This window comes from Tilletiopsis washingtonensis, assembly GCF_003144115.1.
Source record: "Tilletiopsis washingtonensis strain MCA 4186 unplaced genomic scaffold FA09scaffold_9, whole genome shotgun sequence".
Classification (NCBI taxonomy): domain Eukaryota; kingdom Fungi; phylum Basidiomycota; class Exobasidiomycetes; order Entylomatales; genus Tilletiopsis; species Tilletiopsis washingtonensis.
In genome coordinates, this window is record NW_020312006.1 from 236,422 (window position 1) to 254,738 (window position 18,317).

The 18,317-nt window shown below is 64.6% G+C and overlaps 9 protein-coding genes across 9 annotated transcripts; 3 read left to right on the plus strand and 6 right to left on the minus strand.

Moving 5' to 3' along the window:
• Positions 1–688: 688 nt before the first annotated feature.
• FA09DRAFT_317930 (HSP20-like chaperone) lies at positions 689–1,989 on the minus strand (the record flags this gene model as incomplete). Its single annotated transcript, XM_025740891.1, has 7 exons — positions 1,895–1,989; positions 1,656–1,829; positions 1,366–1,482; positions 1,207–1,288; positions 1,111–1,136; positions 905–1,049; positions 689–837 (listed from the first exon to the last, which is right to left on the minus strand). Exons 1-7 carry the CDS (start codon positions 1,955–1,957, stop codon positions 689–691), a joined length of 756 nt encoding a protein of 251 aa, XP_025598724.1. The 5' UTR covers positions 1,958–1,989.
• A 251-nt stretch (positions 1,990–2,240) lies between these two features.
• FA09DRAFT_329504 (hypothetical protein) lies at positions 2,241–3,347 on the plus strand (the record flags this gene model as incomplete). Its single annotated transcript, XM_025742206.1, has 4 exons — positions 2,241–2,407; positions 2,468–2,802; positions 2,955–3,123; positions 3,189–3,347. The coding sequence occupies 4 exons, from the start codon at positions 2,244–2,246 to the stop codon at positions 3,229–3,231; spliced, it is 711 nt and encodes a 236-aa protein (XP_025598725.1). The 3' UTR covers positions 3,232–3,347.
• On the minus strand, positions 3,291–4,874 carry FA09DRAFT_329505 (RNA-binding domain-containing protein). Its single transcript, XM_025742207.1, has 4 exons — positions 4,199–4,874; positions 3,775–4,110; positions 3,587–3,697; positions 3,291–3,513 (listed from the first exon to the last, which is right to left on the minus strand). The coding sequence occupies exons 1-4, from the start codon at positions 4,835–4,837 to the stop codon at positions 3,505–3,507; spliced, it is 1,095 nt and encodes a 364-aa protein (XP_025598726.1). The 5' UTR covers positions 4,838–4,874; the 3' UTR covers positions 3,291–3,504.
• A 345-nt stretch (positions 4,875–5,219) lies between these two features.
• On the plus strand, positions 5,220–6,316 carry FA09DRAFT_329506 (TFIIA-domain-containing protein). Its single transcript, XM_025742208.1, has 4 exons — positions 5,220–5,249; positions 5,319–5,420; positions 5,495–5,914; positions 5,990–6,316. The coding sequence occupies exons 1-4, from the start codon at positions 5,232–5,234 to the stop codon at positions 6,095–6,097; spliced, it is 648 nt and encodes a 215-aa protein (XP_025598727.1). The 5' UTR covers positions 5,220–5,231; the 3' UTR covers positions 6,098–6,316.
• On the minus strand, positions 6,206–9,106 carry FA09DRAFT_357233 (hypothetical protein; the record flags this gene model as incomplete). The annotated part of the gene is made up of 5 exons (XM_025744858.1): positions 6,206–7,882; positions 7,942–8,068; positions 8,131–8,173; positions 8,232–8,393; positions 8,480–9,106. The coding sequence occupies 5 exons, from the start codon at positions 9,104–9,106 to the stop codon at positions 6,589–6,591; spliced, it is 2,253 nt and encodes a 750-aa protein (XP_025598728.1). The 3' UTR covers positions 6,206–6,588.
• Positions 9,107–9,243: 137 nt separating this feature from the next.
• On the minus strand, positions 9,244–10,109 carry FA09DRAFT_264635 (hypothetical protein). The gene has a single exon (XM_025739759.1). The coding sequence runs from the start codon at positions 9,926–9,928 to the stop codon at positions 9,308–9,310; it is 621 nt and encodes a 206-aa protein (XP_025598729.1). The 5' UTR covers positions 9,929–10,109; the 3' UTR covers positions 9,244–9,307.
• Positions 9,955–12,509, minus strand: FA09DRAFT_345849 (hypothetical protein). Its single transcript, XM_025744720.1, has 10 exons — positions 12,028–12,509; positions 11,663–11,973; positions 11,531–11,610; positions 11,323–11,471; positions 10,910–11,252; positions 10,746–10,840; positions 10,617–10,683; positions 10,458–10,551; positions 10,355–10,396; positions 9,955–10,304 (listed from the first exon to the last, which is right to left on the minus strand). The coding sequence occupies exons 1-10, from the start codon at positions 12,338–12,340 to the stop codon at positions 10,077–10,079; spliced, it is 1,722 nt and encodes a 573-aa protein (XP_025598730.1). The 5' UTR covers positions 12,341–12,509; the 3' UTR covers positions 9,955–10,076.
• Positions 12,510–13,489: 980 nt separating this feature from the next.
• Positions 13,490–14,654, plus strand: FA09DRAFT_338317 (UPF0057-domain-containing protein; the record flags this gene model as incomplete). The annotated part of the gene is made up of 4 exons (XM_025744087.1): positions 13,490–13,511; positions 14,122–14,203; positions 14,266–14,299; positions 14,619–14,654. The coding sequence occupies 4 exons, from the start codon at positions 13,490–13,492 to the stop codon at positions 14,652–14,654; spliced, it is 174 nt and encodes a 57-aa protein (XP_025598731.1).
• A 469-nt stretch (positions 14,655–15,123) lies between these two features.
• On the minus strand, positions 15,124–16,922 carry FA09DRAFT_338318 (hypothetical protein; the record flags this gene model as incomplete). Its single annotated transcript, XM_025744088.1, has 10 exons — positions 15,124–15,275; positions 15,357–15,493; positions 15,573–15,782; positions 15,844–15,924; positions 15,997–16,108; positions 16,164–16,390; positions 16,442–16,507; positions 16,569–16,635; positions 16,688–16,704; positions 16,768–16,922. 10 exons carry the CDS (start codon positions 16,920–16,922, stop codon positions 15,124–15,126), a joined length of 1,224 nt encoding a protein of 407 aa, XP_025598732.1.
• Positions 16,923–18,317: the final 1,395 nt, after the last annotated feature.

The window sequence follows — 18,317 nt, forward strand, 5'->3', positions numbered from 1 at the left end:
CTCTCTCTCTCTCTCTCTCTCTCTCTCTCTCTCTCGTGAGCGAGAAAGCTGGAGGGCGTGCCTCGCACGAGGCTAACCCCCCGCTGCCAGAGGAGGCGCCCTTCGAGCCACCCAGCTTAGCCTCTGGAATGCTGCAGGCGCGAGGCTCGGCTCATGAGAGGGGTTGCGGCGTGCGCGCAACATCGCACGAGCAGCAGTGTTGCTGCGCATTCTGGTTCAAGGCGCGCTGACAGCTCATGCCTCTCGCACGCCACTTTTCCGCCGCCCCTGCGCTTTTTCCTCCTTGGGAAACGCGCCGAGTAGCAGCTCTCCGAAGGAGAGAGAGAGAACCCAGCCAGCGTGGCCGTCGGCCGTGCGACGTCTGGGCCGCCTTTCCGAGCCTCTTCGATGCCCCCCCCCCCCCCAAGCCAATCGAAAGTCTCCAAGGCGACAACGGACGGGAGGCATTCGAGCTACGACCACCCTTGGTCCGCTCTGTTCCACCTCCTTTTTGCGCACATCGCGCGCTTTGAGCAATTGATTTTGTATTACCCGGACGGAGGGCCGAGTCAGACCATTATGTGCTTGCATCCTTATGCTCCAGAAGCGCTCGAAGGCAGTCGTGGGGGCAGCAGAATGACGAAAGCCGATGGAATCTGAGCAGCTTCCCCTACGTCGTGTGCATATGCAGCAGCGAAAGAGACAGCACTTAGTCGACCTTCTCGACGTCCGCAGCCGACGCAGCCGGTGCCGAAGCATCAGCAGCAGCCGGAGCCTCCTCCTCATCGTCGCCCTCCTCGTCGTCGTCGTCGCCGAAGTCAGGCATGCCGCCTGCGCCGCCGCCCTGCATCTGTTGCACTGCGACGAAAGAGGGTAAGCGCTGCTTCGCTAGGAAAGCGCAGAGATGCCAAGAACTAGCACTCACTGAGCGCGTTGAGGTCCATGCCGCCGGCGCCTCCTGCACCGCCGCCCATGCCGCCCAGCATCGAGGCCATGTCCATGCCGCCCATGCCTCCGCCCATGCCGCCCATGCCGCCCATGCCGCCCATGCCGCCCATGCCGCCGCCGCCCTAGGAGTGGAAGCGCGTCAGCTACCAAGCTCGAGTGCGGGCGAGCATGCGAAGCACGCACCATCTGTGCCATCATCCGCGGGTCCACTGAAGAAGGGAGGCGCTGCGATTAGCTCAGGGGCCCCGAAGACGCAGACGTGCGAAGGCCAGAACTCACTGCCGCCCATGCCCTCCATGCCGCTCGTCGGGTCCTCCGCGCCATCCTGCTCGTCCTCGTCGACCCACTTGTCGAAGTCCGTCTGCGCCGCGCGTCCAAGCAAGTGTCAGCAACGAGCCCAATCACATCTTGCATGCCCGCAGCTCATGCCACACGCACCTTGACGTTGTGCAGCCGCGCCTTGTCCTTGGAGAGGCGCGGCCAGTACTCCAGCTTCTGCTCCTTCTTGCGCAGCACGACAAAGATGTGCTTCGTCGTCTGGTGGATCTTGGACTCCTGCAGCAGGAGGTCAGACGTGCTAGATATGGGGCATGCGCGTGGCGTGCTGCGGTGCCACAGCCAAGGCGAAAAGGGACGTATGCCTCTCGCTGAGACAAGCCCACGGCCTTTCCACGCTCATCTGCGGCACCGCCGCGCCGCCCCCTCCCACTGCCGCGCCACCCACTCACTTCGGGGATGATCTCGCCAAACGTGTCGAGGTCGAACTTGTACTCCTTCTCCTCGATGCCCTTTGCCTTGTCGCCGACCTTTGCCTCAAAGGAGAAGCCGGTGGGCTTGAGCTCGAGCTTGGTGGCGGGCGCCGGCTGCAGGTTAGGCGCCTCGATGGTCAGGAGCACGATGTTCTGCGGAGCGGCGTGCAGGCAGTGAGCGGGTGCGAAGGAAGAGCAGGTGCGGCGAGGACACACACCTTCTCCGGCTCGTCCTCCGACGAGCGCTGTGCCCAGAGGACGGGAGGTGCGATGGGTGCCATGATGGAGTGTGGGTGTGTGGTTAGGAGATGGTGGATGTGAAGCTGCTCCGCTGCGTGCCCGCGTGCCCTTCGAGGTGGAGTCGAGGCACCGCGGGCCGCGTCTGTGCGCAGCGGCGGCTTCGGCTGTCTTCGCAGAAGGAAGCGCGCGCTGCTCCCACGCGCCACGTGACGCGGCCGCGGCGCCCAGCCAGAATTTTGGCACAGCCTGCTCTGAGCCAAGGCGTGTCGCGCCTCCGCCTCTACCTCACGCCTCTCGCACCACCACATCCTCACCCACGCACACACCATGGCCAAGCCGCAACAGCGCCGCAAGGCCCGCTCGGGCAAGTCCAACAAGCCGTCGCCGTCGGCCAAGCGCGAAATCAAGAAGCGCCTGGCGCGCGCAGCCACCGTCAAGGGGCCCGACGTGCTCAAGGAGCAGTGGGACGGCAAGCTGACGGTGCGGCAGAAGTGAGTGTGCATGCGCAGGCGCCGCCGTCTGGGGCTACTACTGATGTGCGCATCTGCTAGCTACGCAAAGCTCGGCCTGCTGCCCGACCTCTCGCTGCGCGACTCGGGCGGCGCAGAGGTGAAGCGCAGCAGCACGCTGCCGTCGGCGCCCACGGGCCCAAAGGGCGTGCGCAAGGGCATGGCGCGCATCGTGCGCGACGCAGACGGCAACGTGACGGTTGTCGACGACGGCGAGGAGGAGCGCGCGGCGGCCAGTGCGACGCCGTGGGGACGGCCCATGGAGGCGCTGGGCCGCGTCGAGGAGCAGCTGGACGGCGAGGCAGAGGAGAGGAGCACGAGCGAGGAGGTGGATGACATTGCGGGCAGTCAGACGGAGGAGAACCCGGTCGTTCAATGTGAGTTGCGCGTCGAGCTCTGGCGCATCGGCTGCTGCTGCTCGGCACACGTGTCGCGCTTCGGCGCTCTGCCGCAGGCGCAGCAGGCCGATCGCTGCACTGCACTGCCAGTCGCAGGGAGCGCACCAGCTGACACTTTGCTCGCGCTCCAGCCCTCACCGCGCTGGCAGCAACTGCACGTCCGGTGCCGCGGCATCAGTCGCAAGCCGAGCGCAGCTGGCTGCAGCGCCTCGTGGAGCGCTACGCCGACGACTTTGAGGCCATGGCGCGCGACAAGGTCGACAATCCATGGCAGAAGACGGCGGGCGAGATCCGGAGGGCGTGAGTCTCTACGCTGTGCCGCGAGGGAGTGACAGGTCTTCGTGCTGACGCGAGATGTGGCACAGCGTCAAGAAGGCCGGCGGCGCCGAGGCGGTCCTCTCGGCTTAGCTCGCAGCTCGTGGCTCTTGCTCCTCTTCCTCGCCGTGGCTTCTTTCCGGTATCATTAGTGACCTCCGACCCCTCTTGTACAACACAACTGCAATGCCGCACGACATCTCTCAGGCAGAAGATGTGGTCGCGTCACGAGGCGTGCGCGAGCGAGACGCGCAAGATCGTGTGCTGCCCAAGAACAGGCACAGCAGAGTGCAGCAGCGAGAGCATGAAGAGTATGTAGTGAGATGATGCGCGAGGAACGTGGACAGGTGACGGAATAAGCAAGCCTCATGCAGTCTACACACGTGGGGCACAAGCGGTCAGCAACGCTGCGTAGCCAGGAGCCTCGACGGAGCATGCTGCAACTCACGTAGCCCTCAAAGTCGTACTCGATGCCGGCCTTCTTGATGGCCTCCTTGCGCTTCGCCTGGCGCTCGAGCAGCTTCTTCTCCACGAGCGAGCGCTGCTCTGCCGTCTTTGGCTGGATGGCGCGGCAGAGAGAGACAAGTCAGCGTCAGCAAGAGCACTTCAACTCAGGAGCAAGGCTGGGCCACTCACCTTGTCGTGCTGCACTCGTGCCCGTCTGTCCGCCGGCACCTTTCGCCACTTCTGTCCCGCGCCGACCCACATGGCAGGGTGCACCTTCTCCTTGGGCACCTCTCGCACCTGCAGTAATCTGCCGTCGACGAGGTAGTTGTCCATCGTCTCGCGCACGATGCGCGCCACGTCTGCATCGGCAAACTCGACGAAGGCGTAGTGCTTCGGTGCGCCCGTGCGCCGATTCCGAGAGATGCGCAGCCGCAGGACATCGCCAAACTGCATCAGGTAGGAACGCAGCGCGGGCTCGATGAAGGACTTAGGCAACCGACCGACGTAGAGCACCGACGGCTGCACCTGTAGCGAGTCACCCAGCATGAGCACACGCCGGTCGAGAGACACATGCGGCCTAGTCCTGTGGGCAGCGCCTGGCTTCGTCACTCACCTCGCCCTGTCCAGCCTTTCTCTTCTTCGCGACGGCATCCAGCCGCGCCTTGACCTCGACGTCGTCCTTCGAGCTGGGCATCTTCAGCTTCTCGATGCTCTCGAGGCCCTTCTTGATCGCCGCCTCGTCCTCCTCGTCGCTGTCGCCGTCCTCGTCGGCGTCCTCCTCCGACGAGTCCGCCTCGCTCTCGCTGCCGCTGACCTCGAGGCCCTTGAGCACATCTGCGTCGTCAGCCTCCTCCTCCTCTGCATCAGACTCCACGGGCGCCTCAGAGACGAGCGGGCTCTTCTTGGCCGCCTTGTCGCCGGCCTGCTTGAGGATGCCCTTCTGCTTCTTGCCCGGCGCCGGCTCGCCCGCGGCCGCGGCGGGTGCGGCGCGCTTGGTGCCGACGACGGCCGCAGCCGTCTTGTCGCCGAGCTTCTTGGCGTCCTTGGGCGACGGCAGCAACTTCTTGGGTGCTGCCTTTGCGTCGAGCGCCTTGTCGGCCGCCTTGAGCGAGACTTTGGGCGAGGCCTTGGGCGAGGCGGCCTTGGCCTTGGAGGGCGCGGCCTTGGGCGGCGTGGCGATGGAGACGCTGGAGGTGCGCGCCGACTTGCGCACAGGCGCCTTGTCGGCAGATGCTGCTGCTGCCTTGGCCATGATGAGGAGAGGGCAAGAGGAGGTGGTGGTGTGGCTGTGGCAGAGCAGCAGGCAGCGGCCTGAGCATCTTCCCGCCGCGCTCCGCCGCGCGCCGCCGCCAAAAAATAGCATCACGTGCGCGCCCCGCCTGGGCCGGCCTCGGCTGGGCTGTGCCGCCGTCGCCACGGCGTATATAAGGCGCGCCCGCGCAGCTCTCCTCCGCACCGCATCATCCCCCTGAGGCGCACCTCCGTCCGGCCCGCCACACCTTCGCACTCACGCCTGCCACGCCTGCTCCTGAGCTCCAGCACATCCGCTGCGCCGCACGTCTCTCCTGCTGTGCGCATCGGCACGCACACGCAACGCGACTCCGGCGCACGGATCGGCTGGCCAGCGGCTTGGAGGCAGGGCAGCAATGAGCAACAAGGCTGTGGTGAGCAGCTCTGTGCAATAGCAATGGCCTGTGCTGCATGTTGAACATGCGCTCTTCTGCGCGGCTCAGTCGGCGACGTACCGCACCATCATCGACGATGTCATCGCCAACATCCGGCAGGACTTTGACGATGTAGGCATTGAGCGCGAGGTGCTCGAGGAGCTGCAGCGCGTGAGTGGTGCTGGACGGAGATGGACCTCGGATCTCTCAGCCTGACGGTGGCTGATCTGTGTCATGGCTTGCAGAGCTGGGAGACCAAGATCGTCGCGACGGGCGTGGCAGAGTTCGACGGTGCCGCACAGCCGTCGCGCGGCAGCGGCGCCGGCGGCCGCAAGGGCAAGGGCGAGAAGGAGATCAAGCCCAACGTCAAGCATCCGCACGTGCCCGTCGTGGACCCCAGCAAGGCCGACGTCGGCGAGGGCTCGTCGTCCGGCGCCGCCTCTGACGCGCGCAAGGCCGCACGCACCGACGGCGGCCGCCCTCCGCGTGCGGAGAACGAGGAGGAGAACGAGGCCGTCAAGAACGGCAAGGAGCGCGCGGGCGAGAAGCGCAAGCGTGCAGAGGCGACGGATGAGATTACGTCGGACCTTGATGATTCGGACGAGGAGGAGCAGGAGGTGGGAGAGATTGAGGGAGAGGACATGGTGCTGTGTCTGTACGACAAGGTGCGTGGCCGAACCTGTGCGCGTGGCTCTCTCTCTCTCTGGCAGCTACTGATGCCGTGATGCCTCACTTTGCAGGTGCAGCGCGTCAAAAACAAGTGGAAGTGCGTGCTCAAGGACGGCGTCGCGAGCATCGACGGCCGCGACTACGTCTTCAGCAAGCTCTCCTCCGACTTTGAGTGGTAGTCTGCCGCCTGCGCCACTGCGCACGCTGCTGCTGCTGCTGCTCGCCGCCCTCTCTCTCTGTGTCCCCGTCTCACGTCTCTTCGCCACCCGCTTCGAGCGGTCTGTACTACCACCCACGCCATCTCCGCGCCGGCCCATCATCCACACGACAACTCTCGCATCTCACACTCACGTTCCATGCCTCTCGTCTCTCCCCTCAATCGCATCCGATTCCCAGCGCGGGAGCGTGTGAGAGAAGCGTTGATTACTGGGGCTGCGCAGCGGCAAGGATGGGATGCTGGAAGGCAGGGGAATTCGTTGGGTCGTGTCTCGCGCGTGGTAGGGTACTAGGTGGCGCGTGTGGATACGCGGGCGGGGGCAATGAGGGTGACCAAAGCGTGTGTAAGACGGTCGCAGGACAGTGCAAAGAGAGTGTGTGGAGGGGGATGAAGAGAGGGAGGGGATGATGGAGGAAGCGTGGCCGAGAGGTGCGAGAGAAGCGCGCAAGCCGCTCAGCCGCCGCTGACGGGCGTGATGGGCGCCACCTCCTCGCCGCCCTTGAGCAGCGTCGTCTTGACCTGCTCCTCATCGACCATCTCCTGATCCACGCTCCACTGCGCCGCGCTCAGGATGCGCTTGAGTGCCTCTGCGTCGCCCTTGTTGCTCTTGGCTTGTTCAGCGAGCAGGAGCTCCGGCAGGTCGGCGAGCGCAAGCGACGCTGAAGGCAGAGTGATCGACATGGCTGCCGTGCCGGCTGCCTCGCGGGCAGAGGCGAAGAGCAGCACAGAGACGGGCTTGCTTGCTGGCGTGGGTGCGGCAGCGGCCGGCGAGTCGGAGCCGTCGACGGCCGCAGCTGCAGCGGCGTCCGGATCCTGCGTCGCGCCGTCTGATGCCTCCTGCGGTGCCTCCGACGTCTCTGCCGCTGTCGCAGCGCTCGGCGCAGCTGCCGCATCTGCCTTGACGGCCGACGCCGTGCTCTCCTCCGCCTTCTTCGCCTCCGCCTCGCGCGCCGCAGCCTCGGCCTTCTCCTCGTGCTTCTTCGCCGTCTTCTGCAGTGCCGCTGCCGCCGCTGCGGCGCCGGCGCCCAGACCGGCGCTGATCTCGGCGGCGATGTGATGCATGTCGTGCTTGCTGCTCTTGCCGTTCTTGCTGCCCTTGTTCGAGCGCTTCAGCGAGCCGAAGAAGGCCTTGGCCTTGCCGGACGCCGAGCTGGGACGCGAGCCGGACGAGACGGCAGTGTCCTCCGTCGCGACGCGCTCGATGGCCTTGGAGGAGGCGGAGGCCGGCGACGGCGGCACCTCGAACTCGCGCTCGATCGGGTGCGAGGCTGGCTGGGCCATGGGAGTGACGTACTTCTCGCCCGGCGTGACGGCAGCCGCAGCTTGAGAGGCAGGAGCCAGGCCGGCAGTCGTGAACTTCTCCAGTGGGTTTTCCGTCGTGTCGTCCGGACCCAGGCCAGCCGCCGGCGTAGCAGCCTCGACGCGCTCGTTGCTCTTCGCAATCGCCTCTTCCCGCGCTTGGCGTGCCTTCTCATCATCGACGTGTGCCACTGGCGCCTTCTCTCCGCCCTGCGTCAGGCCGACCGCCTGCTTGTCCTCCGCGCCCTCGGCCAGCTCATGCAGGTCCTTCTTGTTGAACGGCGCCTCCGCATCGTCACCGCCAAGAATGACCCACTCGGAGGCGCCCACCTCCGAGTTGCACGACTCGCGGAAGCGCCGAAGCATGTCGTCGCGCCGCTGCTTGCAGACTGCCACGAGCTCGGGCCAGTAGGCGTCGTGGTTGTACTTTGGATCCAGCTCTCCGCCACTGCGAAGGAGAGGTCAGCTTGCCGCACTGGCACGCTTGCTGTTGTGCGCTGCACGCACAAGTCGGCGCTGAGCTGCTCCAGCGGCACCTCGTCCTTGATCGCCTCGTCGAACTTGCACTTGCTCTTCGTCACGGGGTCGATGAAGGGCTGGATGCCCGACCAGAAGGCCTTGAAGATCCACGGCACTGTGCGCGACATCAGCAAGTCAGCTGCATGTCCTGCGTGCCACATGCTCACGCGCACTCACCATTGATGCAAAGCGCCACGCCCAGGCGCTCGACGTAGTGGTTCTGCGGGCAGTCCATCAGCCACGCGCTCGCAGCTGCGCTTCTGTGCAGCATTGCTCACTTGGAGAATGTAGAGCATGAGTTTGGCATTGGCAATGCTCGTCGGGTTGCGGCTGCGGTGGTCAAAGTTGATGAGGAGCGCCAGCTGCTCGCTGCCCGGCGGCATGAGGTCGACGGAACGCTCGAGGATCCAGACGGCAAACTGCATCTGCCTTGGCGTCTCCTGATGACCAGGCAAGCGGCGGCATCAGCGCCGACTCGCGTGCGAGCTATAGCCCACGCGCAAGCTGCTTCGTCTTGACGACTCACCTTCGTGTCGTTGCGGTGCGGATGCATGTAGTGCAATGGCCTCGCATGCTTGTCGTATCCAAGCACCGTCTCCTTTCCGCACTTTGCCTCCTCGCTCATCTCCTCATCCACCAGCTCATCCACGCCAAACTCCCTCCGCCACGCAATCGTGTCTGTCAGGCGCTTCTTTGCCGTGCTCAGGTCCCACTTGCTGGCGCGCAGGTAGCGCAGCAGCGACTCGCGCGAGAGCAGACGCAGCTTCTCCCAGTCGTTTGCCTCGCGCTGCTCTGCGTCGGGCTTGAGCGATGTGGGGAACTGCTTCGTGTCGCGGAAGTGCGAGAGCATGCCGTCGAGCGCCACCTGCTGCGACGGCGAGAGCGCAGCGGGCGGCTTGGGCCGGCAGCCGGCCGCCGGCACGGGAAAGACACCCTCGAAGCCCTTGATCTGCGCATTGGCCGCCTGTGCCTCGGCCGCGGCGTCGCCCTTGTCGCCCTCGGTGCGTGCGCGCGCGTGCGAAGCGACCTGCTTGAGCTTCGAGGCGCCGCGGTACGAGACGCGGTGTGCGGCGTTGCGCGCGCGCGACGTGCGCGACTTGGAGCCGCTGGAGAGGCGCGACGACTCGCGGTCGAGCTCGGGCATGGCGGCCATGGTGGGTGCGGGGTGCAGCGCGGGGCTGCGATGGATGCGAGACGGGTGTGCTTGCTGCTGCGAGGATGCTGTGGGAGTGAGAGGCAGAGCGGCGAGCCAGGGACGAGCGAGGAAGGGAAGGGGCTGCCTTTGCAGCTGCGGCTGCGGCGTCAAAAGTGGCCATGACGCCGCTCCCTTTCCTCGGCTGCGCCGAGCCGCGGCTCAATGCGGCGCAAGCGCGTCCCTTCGCGCTTCCCGCCCGCCGGAGCACGGCGTGCGGTGCGGCGGCAGCCGGTGACGTGCATCCGCGGCCGTACCACGGCGCGCACCGGAACAGATCTCACTCGAGCAAGCCGCCCTCGGAGCGTTCCCTTGACGGTGTGGGGCTCCTCGCTCTCGGGCACGGCAAGCCGCACAGCATGAGAGCAAGAGAGCAAGCTGACTCCCCTGCTGAGGGATGCAAGAGCAGCACCAGCTTCGGCTGCGGCAGTCCGACGAGCGAGTCCGAGTTCCGCGCCCGCCGGCTAGAGCTTCCCGCGCCAGCTCTTCGGCCCTGGCGCTCCGCCTCCTGAGCGGGGCATGCCTCGCTCTCGGAATGAAGCGGAGCGCATGCCTCTCTTGCCTGAGCGATCTGAAGGCAGTGCTACTCGCGCCAAGACGGCGTGCGAATGGAGACGCTGACGCTGCTGCTGATGCTTCTCCTCGGGCGCGGCAGCAAGCCAGATCTGGGCGGAGCGGCGTGTGGAGGGCGCCTCCGCGGGATCTCGCAGCGCAAAGCCTCCGCGCCTCGCCGACGCGCGCATGGCCGAGGAGACGCTTCTCTGCCCTCCTCCGCAGCTGCATCTCGGTGAGCAGCGCTCAAGTCTGGCGCAGAATCAAGAGGTCGCTCAGCGGAAGTACAAAGTAGCATACATGTGCTCGCCCGAGCTACAGCTGCGCCTGAAGGGGTCCGTCTCAGGTGCTCTGCGACTCGCGCGTGACCCATTCTTATTCATTCATCCTCCGCCTCGCTCTCCTCCTCTCCAACCTCAAGCCAAAGCGCCGCCTTAGCGACCTTCTCCTCCTCCTCTCCCTCCTTCTCATTACCCGTAGTCGTCCATCCAGCTTGCTGACCCTCCAAGTACGCCCAGCTGGCGATGCGCACCGACTTCTGCACCTCGATGTGGATGTGCGGTGCGCGCACGACTTGGATCCACGCGTACGTTGTCAGGAGCGAGTCCTGTGCGAGGGCGTCAGTGGAGAGGTACAGGGGAGAAGGGCAGGACGTACCTCGGTTAGCTGCATGAAGGAGATCGGCAGCGGCACTTTGGGCTGCGTGGAGCACAGGCATGGGTTCAGGTGCGAAGGCGAGAGAGTGGCAACAGCAACATACGTGTGCATTCGACTGCAGCGCATGCAGTACCGGCTGGCGGTCTGACGCATCGAGTAGCCCGTGTGTGGGCAGCTGGAGGATGTAGACTCGATCACTGGCCGCCGACGATGTCAGCACTAGCGAGACGCGAAGAGATCAGGAGAGCAGCAAGAGACTCACTGCACCTCAAACGCCGCCCTTCCAGCGCCCATCGTCAGCCACCCGCCGAGATCCTGTAGCCCATCTGCTGCGGCCTCGTCAGTTCTGCCTGATCTACCTGCGCAAAGAGAGGAGATGGAGAGGACGCACTAGGCTCCAGGCACTCCACGATCGACACGCAAGTATCTGCCTGCGCGCTGCCATCCAAGTAGCCCGGCCAGTCGGTGCATACCAACACTCTTCCTCTGAGTCCATGACGGCGAGCAATCAGCGACTCGCTGTACTGTGCTTTGAAGGGCATGTCACAGACTCACCCTTTGCTGACGCCGACGAACACTGCTCCTCGAATCATCCCCGCTCCCCACTCGTCGTCCTCCAGATGCATTCGCCTCTCGCCGCCCTGCTTTGCCTCGGGATACGGGCCCGGCCGCACGCGCAGCACCACATGGTCTGCCCTACTCAGCGTCGAGGCATTGCCGTCGCTGCCTCCACTGCTGCCGCTGCGCTCGCGATCAGGAATGATGGGCGCTGCCGGCGTGTCGACGCGCTGGTGCTCGACGTGGAAGATGTTTGCGCCGTTCAGCTCGAGATCGGCAGGGTTGAGCATGCGCCCATCGTCCGCGTCGCTGTCCTCGGCGTAGAAGTGATAGCCATGCACTACCAGACATAGGTTGTCTCTAGCGTCAGCGTAGCCATCAACAGCGCAAGGAGAAGCGCAAGCACTCACGGCCGAGCGAGAACAAGACGTGCGTGTCGTTCTGCTCCAGATGTCCTACTGCTCCCGGGATGATATCAAGCGTTCTGAGCAGCTTGGGCGTGGAGAGGGAGAGATCCCAGATGAAGGCTTGGCCCATGTCCGAGACGACGCAGAGGGTGCTGCCAGGTGCCGAGCACGCATCAGCAGAGTAGAGCAAGTGAGGAGAGAGGCAACGCACGGGTAGCGCAGTTGAAAGCCTCGCGTTCGCACGGGATGAGTCAAGTCCTTGTCGAGCTGGATGAAGTGACCTCTCTTTGCCTGCTCTCACCAGCGTCAGCACCTCTTGCGTCGTTGCCTCGCTCCAACTCACATCCTTGACGCCCATCAAATCCGCGCGTCTCCAAGCTCTCAGGCTCCTCTCTCCCGTATCATACACAAGCGTGCCATCATCATACTCGAGGTGCGCATGACCGTCCACCTGATCTTTCGGCAGCGACCACAGCAGCGTCGCATCGTCGAGATCGTGGACAAATAGCCCGCCTTGATGTGCGGTGGAGATGAGCAGACGCGCGGAAAAGTCGATGCGGAAGCGCCAGATGAGATGAGAGAGGGGCAGATGCTTGGAGGAGATGATGGGCGTGGGAGAGGCCCATTGCTGAGAGAGCTGTACGCTGCGTTTGCCTGCGGGGCGTGTCAGGTGCGGCGAGCGAGCTGCGAGGGAGAAGCGGTACGCACAGAACTCTCGCCATCCCTCGACGTTCCAGTACTCTGGCCTCACGTTCTGCTTCGCGCCAAGCAGCGTCTCCAGACTCTCATCGCCCCGTAACGGCGCCTTGCCCTTGCCATTGCCCGTCGTCCATCTTGCCTGACGCGCCGGCGCGAGCAGCTCGTAGGCGCAGAAGCGATAGAGAATCTCGGCGTGGGCGTCGAGGAAGGCGTGCCAGGATGAACTGGTGAGATGTAAGGAGGAGAGAGTGGAGAGAGGGAGGTAAGAACAGAGATGCAGAGAGAGCTCGAGGGGCAGACGCTGCAGTGGATCGAGCGACATGCTTGAGGCGAGTGAGGCGAAAGTGGAGCGAACTCGGCTGCGGCTGCACCCCTGGCTGTGTTGCTCGTCGCGCTTGAGCTGAGCTGGCTGTGCTTGGGCGCAGAACGAGCCTTGAGTGCCTTGAGCTGCCTCACGCTGGCGTCGTCTGCAGGCTCGACTTGGGATGATGAAGAGAAGAGCAACGGCGCGAAGCGGGGTGCTCCGTGCACCTTGAGGGCGCGCCAGCTGCTCCCACGCTCAAAGCGAACCTCCACCGCGGCGCTCACGCCAGCTAGCGATGTCCTCTCTCTCTCTCGCGCAGCTCCTCACAGGCAGCACACCTCGAGCTGAAGCGAGCCGAGCTGCTGACATGTTGGCGAACGCGCGCTTTGCTGAGGCATAGAGACGTGTGTGTCTGCTTCGTGCGGCGAGGCCCGACATCGCTGTGACGAGGCTCGAGACCAACACATGGCCCGAGGCTCGGCAAGCACCCCTTCCTCAGCGTGCCTCATGCATGACCCGCCGCCGCCCGCGTCGGGCCGCTCGAGCCGCTTGCTAGCCACGCCGGGCTGGCTTGCCAAGAGCTTGCCTTGCCCCGCGGCGAGCAAGGCCTGCCGAGGATGGCGCAGCGGAGGAGGAGGCCCGTCACGTGCGGCCGGATATAGGGGCGGGCGGCAAGCGAGAGAGAGAGCCAAGATCGGCGCGGCGCAGCGCCGCTGCGTCATCGCGCGTGGACCGGCGGCATCTCGAGGTGCGCAGCGCGAGGCGGTGCGCTTGCCCAGACGCAGCAGCGCGGCAGCGCAGCGTGCGCGGTGGATGTGCCGAGACGACGCTCGGTGCGCTGCGAGAGAGGGTGTGGCTTGAGACTAGCTCAGCGGCCCAGGTGCGGTGCCGAGAGGGCAAGAGCGCGAGGAGAGAGCAGCAGCCAAGCGTCGCAGCAGCGCCGATGACGACGTCGGGCGCTTCGGCACGCCGGCAGCGGAGATGCTGGCGCTGCTGGCGCAGGGTGCGCTCGGCGCTCGATGGCTGTGCCGCCTGCGTGCCTCTGCTTCCGTCCTGCGCGGCGGGCCCGCGCAAAACGTGCGCAGCTCACGCAGCGTATAAAGCGCCCGTCTCGCCTCAGCCACGCTTCGCACCCCACCACCATCCACCACCCATCATCTGCCCAACATGCCGTTCACCTGCTCTGACAGTGCGTATGCCCCTCGACTACTGCCGTTCTGCTCGCTGCTTGTTGCTGCGTACGAGGAGTCGTCGAGCCGTGCACGGCGCTGTCGTCGCCGCTGTCGCTCAAAGGAGAGCCCTGGCATCGCAGCCGTGCGCTTGAGGTACAGGGACCAGCGCGCGTCTGCGCGCGCTCCACGTCTAGGCACACGTCTAGGCAGATGGATGCACAGCAGCTGCATGGGCTCCGGGCCTGCGCCTCCAGCACAGCGCAGTGCCGCATCCTAGCAGCGGCTCGAGACAGGTTTCCTCTGTCGCGAGGCCGCAGACATCGTCCGCCCCTCGTCTGGCGCTTCACTCTGTGCGCCGGCGCACGCCTGCTCTGGCACACGCCTCCGCCTCTGCCATCCAGGAGCTGCATGGCGAGCCCGTCATCTCCGTGCGCACATGCACGTCGATTGTCAATCGGCGTCTTGCTGTGCGCACGAAGATGATTGGCTCGCCACGCAGCTCATGGCCGGCAAGGGTTGCTTGATCCACTTCCTGTGTGGGCCAGGTGCATTTGCTGACACATCACTTTTCTCTCCCTTTCACTCCCTTGCCTCGCTGCGCCTCGCTTCGCCCATCGTCGTCATCAGTCGTCAAGATCTTCTTCGCCATCTTCGTGCCGCCGCTCGGTGTCTTCCTCGAGCGCGGCTGCACGGCTGACTTCTGGATCAAGTGAGTCTCCTCTGCGCCTACCTGCGCATCGTGACTGCGTGCTGACATGTGACTACTCGCAGCGTGCTCCTGACCATCCTTGGTTACATCCCTGGCGTGAGTATGGGGATAGAGAGGCGAGGCGGAGGGCGAGCAGAGTCGGACGGATGGAGGGCGACGGAGAGCAGATGGGCAGTGCAAAGCGGTGTGCACTCCGCTCGGGCCTAGTCGACTCGAGGATGGCAAGGCACGAGCGCCTCCTCGATGTCGGCAAGGCAGGGCGATGGAGACCATGGAGATAGCGGCAAGGGCCCTGTCGCCATGCGCCCTGTTGCCGCGCGCCCTGCGCCGCCCTCGGCTCAGCCAGCACCCCGACCTCTCCATCTCTCATACTTCGTTCTCTCGTGGCTCACACTGACTCCTCCTCCCTCTTCAGATCATCCACGCCCTCTACATCATTCTCAAATACTGAGCGCGCAGAGCACAACCCACGCTCGTAAGCCGCCAGTCGATTCGGAGAGCGAAGTCAACGGGCCCCTCTATCCAGCTTGAGAAGGGGGCACCACCCATCTTTGCGCATCCTTGCTCGACCGTCTTCCGCCGTTTGCCTTCACACCTAGTACCCCCCTTCTGAGCCACCACCTTTCTCCGCGTCGCTGTCGACCTAGCTTCTTACGAAACGAAAGAGAACAGACGATACCTCATGCCAGCGCGAGTGATGCGTGAAGCTTGTGAAAGCTGAAGCTGGAGGCGAGGAGAGAGGCTCAAGCGAGCCGTGCAGAGAGGGGAAGAGGTGAGCGAGGAGGCACATGCGAAGAGGCGCACGCCTGACAGCAGGAGATGCAAGAGATGGCATGGCAAAGCGCAGGGGCAGGCGAGGCGGGGTAACATCAAGAAGGAAGAGGGAGAGGATGAGGGGCATGCTCGGCGCTGCGCACAGGCTAGCGGTACCAAGGCGTGAAGGTGGCGTAGCTGCCCGGCCCACCCACGGTCGGCGCAGTGGCCTGCCGGACGTTCCACTCGCCATCATCGCCGCGGATGAGCTCGTACAGCGGCTCGCCCGTCGGAAGCGTTGGCGCGCCGGGGTTCTCCACTGTGAGCGCAGACGAAGCTCGCGTCAGCTGTGCGGCAGCTAAGGGAAGGAAGACGTGGCAGAGGGAGGCGAGGAACGCACCGCGCTTGAAAGCTGCTGCTCCGCCAGAGGTGTCGTAGCAGAGTTGATAGCGCGCCGAGTCGGGCATGGCAGCTGGAGGCGGAGAGGAGGAAGTGTACGCTGGGAGGTTGACGGCGAGCAGGAAGAGCGTTGCCAGCCTGTGCTCGGAGGGGCAGAGAGAGAGAGAGAAAGTCGTCAGTCGCTGAGCGCGAGGGGAGAGGGAGCGGGCGAACGTACAGCAAGCAAAGCACCCAGAAGACCCAGAACGCAAGTGGTGAATCTGCGCCGCTTCGGATCGCTCGTAGAGCACTCCAATCGATGGAGCGAGCGCCGCTCCAGCATTGAGCAACGAGCTGCGTTGCTGCGTTCGGAGGGCTCCAGTGTGCCCATCCGCGCGCTGCGATCTGCACGGCCGAGACGTCGCGCAGGAGACGGACGACGGTCGCGCTGTTTGCGAGGAGAGAGGTGAGCTCGTGAGTAGAGAGAGAGAGGAAAGAGGCAAACGCACGTGAGCAGAAAGAGATGGATGACGCCGAGGTGGATGAGGATGAAGCCTTCGAGATAGCTGCGTAGTCTCGCAAGAATCACACTGCGAGGTGTCACGCTGCCGTGTCAGCGAGGGCACAAGCACGCAAACGAAGAAGGGGCGAGAGGCACTCACAGCAGCAGACTGAAGATGAGTGCAATGAGCACCAGCAGATCGGCCACGAAGGGTAACGTTGCGAGCGAGGCAGCATCGCAGGATCCTCCGCCGCGCTCCAAGTTGTTGACGACTGGCCTTCCTTCATCAGCTATGCTCTACTCTTCCATCATCACGTCTGGACTCACAAACGATCTGCACCGCCCCAGCAACACAGTACAGCAGCAGGCCGACGCCGTTCATGGTGCGGCAGAAGGCAGCGCCCAGATCGAGATAGCCGCCGGGCTGTGCGCGGCGAGAGAGCAAGCCGACGAGCTGCAGACAGGGATCGACGAGGAGAGGCAGCGCCAGGAAAGAGAGGAGCTGCAAAGCGAGGAGGTGCGAGGTTGAAGGCGTGTTGTTCGAGGCGTAGACACTGCGACGAGATGAGCGAGGACAATGGAGAGAGGGAGATAGAGGCACGTACCGTGTAGCCATGCTGATGAGCAGGATGAAGCAGGCGAGCACGAGTGGGAGCAGATTCATGAAGACGCTGCGAGATCTCTTGCGTCAGTGGCGAACAGAGATGAAGCGGGACCAGGAGAGGAACGCACTATTTGTCGACGGCTGCCCAGTGCCAGAGTCGATAGGAGGCGATGAGGAAAAGTGCAGTGAAAGCCACTGCGATGTCTGGTCAGCTTTGTGACCGGGAGAGGCGAGACGAATGCCTCACGAAAGAAGATGACCGAGCTGCGTGTCGAGAGAAGATGGTGAGCGAAGCGCTCTCGACAGGCCAAGAGAGTCACGACTTACGCGAAGAAGTCGCCACCCTTCGAAGGCACACCGCCGAAGAAGAGGCTGATCCACGCAAAGGAGCAGCCGCACTGCGAAGCGATGCTGCCTTGCGTCTGCTCTGCATCGCCGTGTCCGCCATCGTCGGAGGTGGAGGGAGAGTCGTAGCAGCTCATGTCGCACGTCCCTTGTCCTGCGTCCCATGTCGGCGTTGGGCTGGGCGCCCAGGAAGAGGAAGGAGTGTACCATGCCGTCGTCGTCGCTTGCTCCACGAGCGTGGCCGTAGACGTGACGACGTCGTCGCCTGCCCATCTCGCTTCTACTCTCGCCGCATCCCATCTCTCCATAGCTCTTCTTCTTCGACTCGAGCTCGAACAGCATGGCCTCCCCGTCGCTATGCCCGTCGTCGTGCTGGTGCGTGTAGTATACACGGTGCTAGTGCGCGTCTCGACGGGCACGGGCGTAGCCTGCAACGTAAGCGTGCTCCAGCTCGTAGAGTAGGCCGTCTCCCAGACGTTCTCGATCCAGGTGGAGGAGGTGAGGGTGCTGCAGATGGTGGACGTCGAGGGAGAAGGCGTCCAGTAGAGGGTCGTCGTTGTGGTGAGCGCACAGAGACCGTCATCGCAGCGTCGAGATAGCGGCGCAGCGACTGCGGCTGCGAGAAAGGGAGGAGGGGAAGTGGGAGAGGGAGAAGGAAGAGGCGCTCGAGGAGCTAGTGCGAAGCTCATGATAGGTGATGCACAGTCGGGTTCGCGTGGAGCTGCGCGATGAGAGGAGGTACGAGAAGCGAGAGTGGAGAGAAAGCAAGGAGTGAAGCGCTGCACCGAGCTCGACGCTCACGAGACCAACACTGGGCTTCTCCACCTCGAAGAGCGGGTAGATGTTGCTCGTCCGCCCATGCGCCGAGAAGGCGAGGTGCTATATCGAGAGCAACACCTCCGTGCCGAACGCGGCCGAGCTGGCGCGGGCATCGACAGCCGGTCGCGAGAGGGCGGCAGCGCGGCGAGGCCGAGGCGCAGTGGATGTTGGACCTGCCACTTTACCCCCTACTGCTGCTCGAGCTGGCCAGCGCGGCCAGCGCAGCACAGCTTCTCTCATCAGCCTCGGCGGCCTTCTTCTCTGCCGCTCAGAGGGCAGCTGCTACTGGCAGCTCGCAAGGCGACGCCGAGAGGAAGGCTGGAGAGCGTCGAGCTAGGCGCAGCATTCAAGAGGTGGGCGGTCGTGATGATGCTGCTGCGGCCAGAAGAAGGAGCGTGGATTCGTGCTGCTCAGGCGTCCTCGACTCGCGGCGTGCCTTGCTGCGCTTTCCGGCGGCGAGACGGCGTGCCCCCTGACGAGTGCCTCGCGCCAGACGCTTCCTTCTGCCAGCTGAAAGGCGAGCACCGCCACCGGCGGACGTGCTGCTCTCGAACGTGCTAGATGCAGGCCGTATTCACCTCATGGCTGCCTCGACCTCGGGCGAGAAAGCATGCTGCTAGCGTTGCTGCATGCTTCAGGTCGCTGCGAGGTCGTCCGCCAGGCGCATCTCGTGTCCGGCGCAAGGCGTGTTGTCCGCCGCAGCTGCACTCTGT

Excerpts from the sequence above, each read along its gene's own strand:
- FA09DRAFT_264635 (XM_025739759.1), bottom strand. The coding sequence starts at position 9,928 with ATGCAGCTGCGGAGGAGGGCAGAGAAGCGTCTCCTCGGCCATGCGCGC.
- FA09DRAFT_345849 (XM_025744720.1), bottom strand. The coding sequence starts at position 12,340 with ATGTCGCTCGATCCACTGCAGCGTCTGCCCCTCGAGCTCTCTCTGCAT. Across the intron at positions 11,472-11,530 it reads GGCTTTCAACTGCGCTACCC|CACCCTCTGCGTCGTCTCGG; the intron begins GTGCGTTGCCTC and ends GGCACCTGGCAG. Across the intron at positions 11,253-11,322 it reads CGTCTTGTTCTCGCTCGGCC|TGCATGGCTATCACTTCTAC; the intron begins GTGAGTGCTTGC and ends TATGTCTGGTAG.
- FA09DRAFT_329506 (XM_025742208.1), top strand. Across the intron at positions 5,421-5,494 it reads TGCTCGAGGAGCTGCAGCGC|AGCTGGGAGACCAAGATCGT; the intron begins GTGAGTGGTGCT and ends CATGGCTTGCAG. Across the intron at positions 5,915-5,989 it reads TGCTGTGTCTGTACGACAAG|GTGCAGCGCGTCAAAAACAA; the intron begins GTGCGTGGCCGA and ends CTCACTTTGCAG.
- FA09DRAFT_329505 (XM_025742207.1), bottom strand. The coding sequence starts at position 4,837 with ATGGCCAAGGCAGCAGCAGCATCTGCCGACAAGGCGCCTGTGCGCAAG. Across the intron at positions 4,111-4,198 it reads GAAAGGCTGGACAGGGCGAG|GTGCAGCCGTCGGTGCTCTA; the intron begins GTGAGTGACGAA and ends GACTCGCTACAG. Across the intron at positions 3,698-3,774 it reads CACGAGTGCAGCACGACAAG|CCAAAGACGGCAGAGCAGCG; the intron begins GTGAGTGGCCCA and ends CGCGCCATCCAG.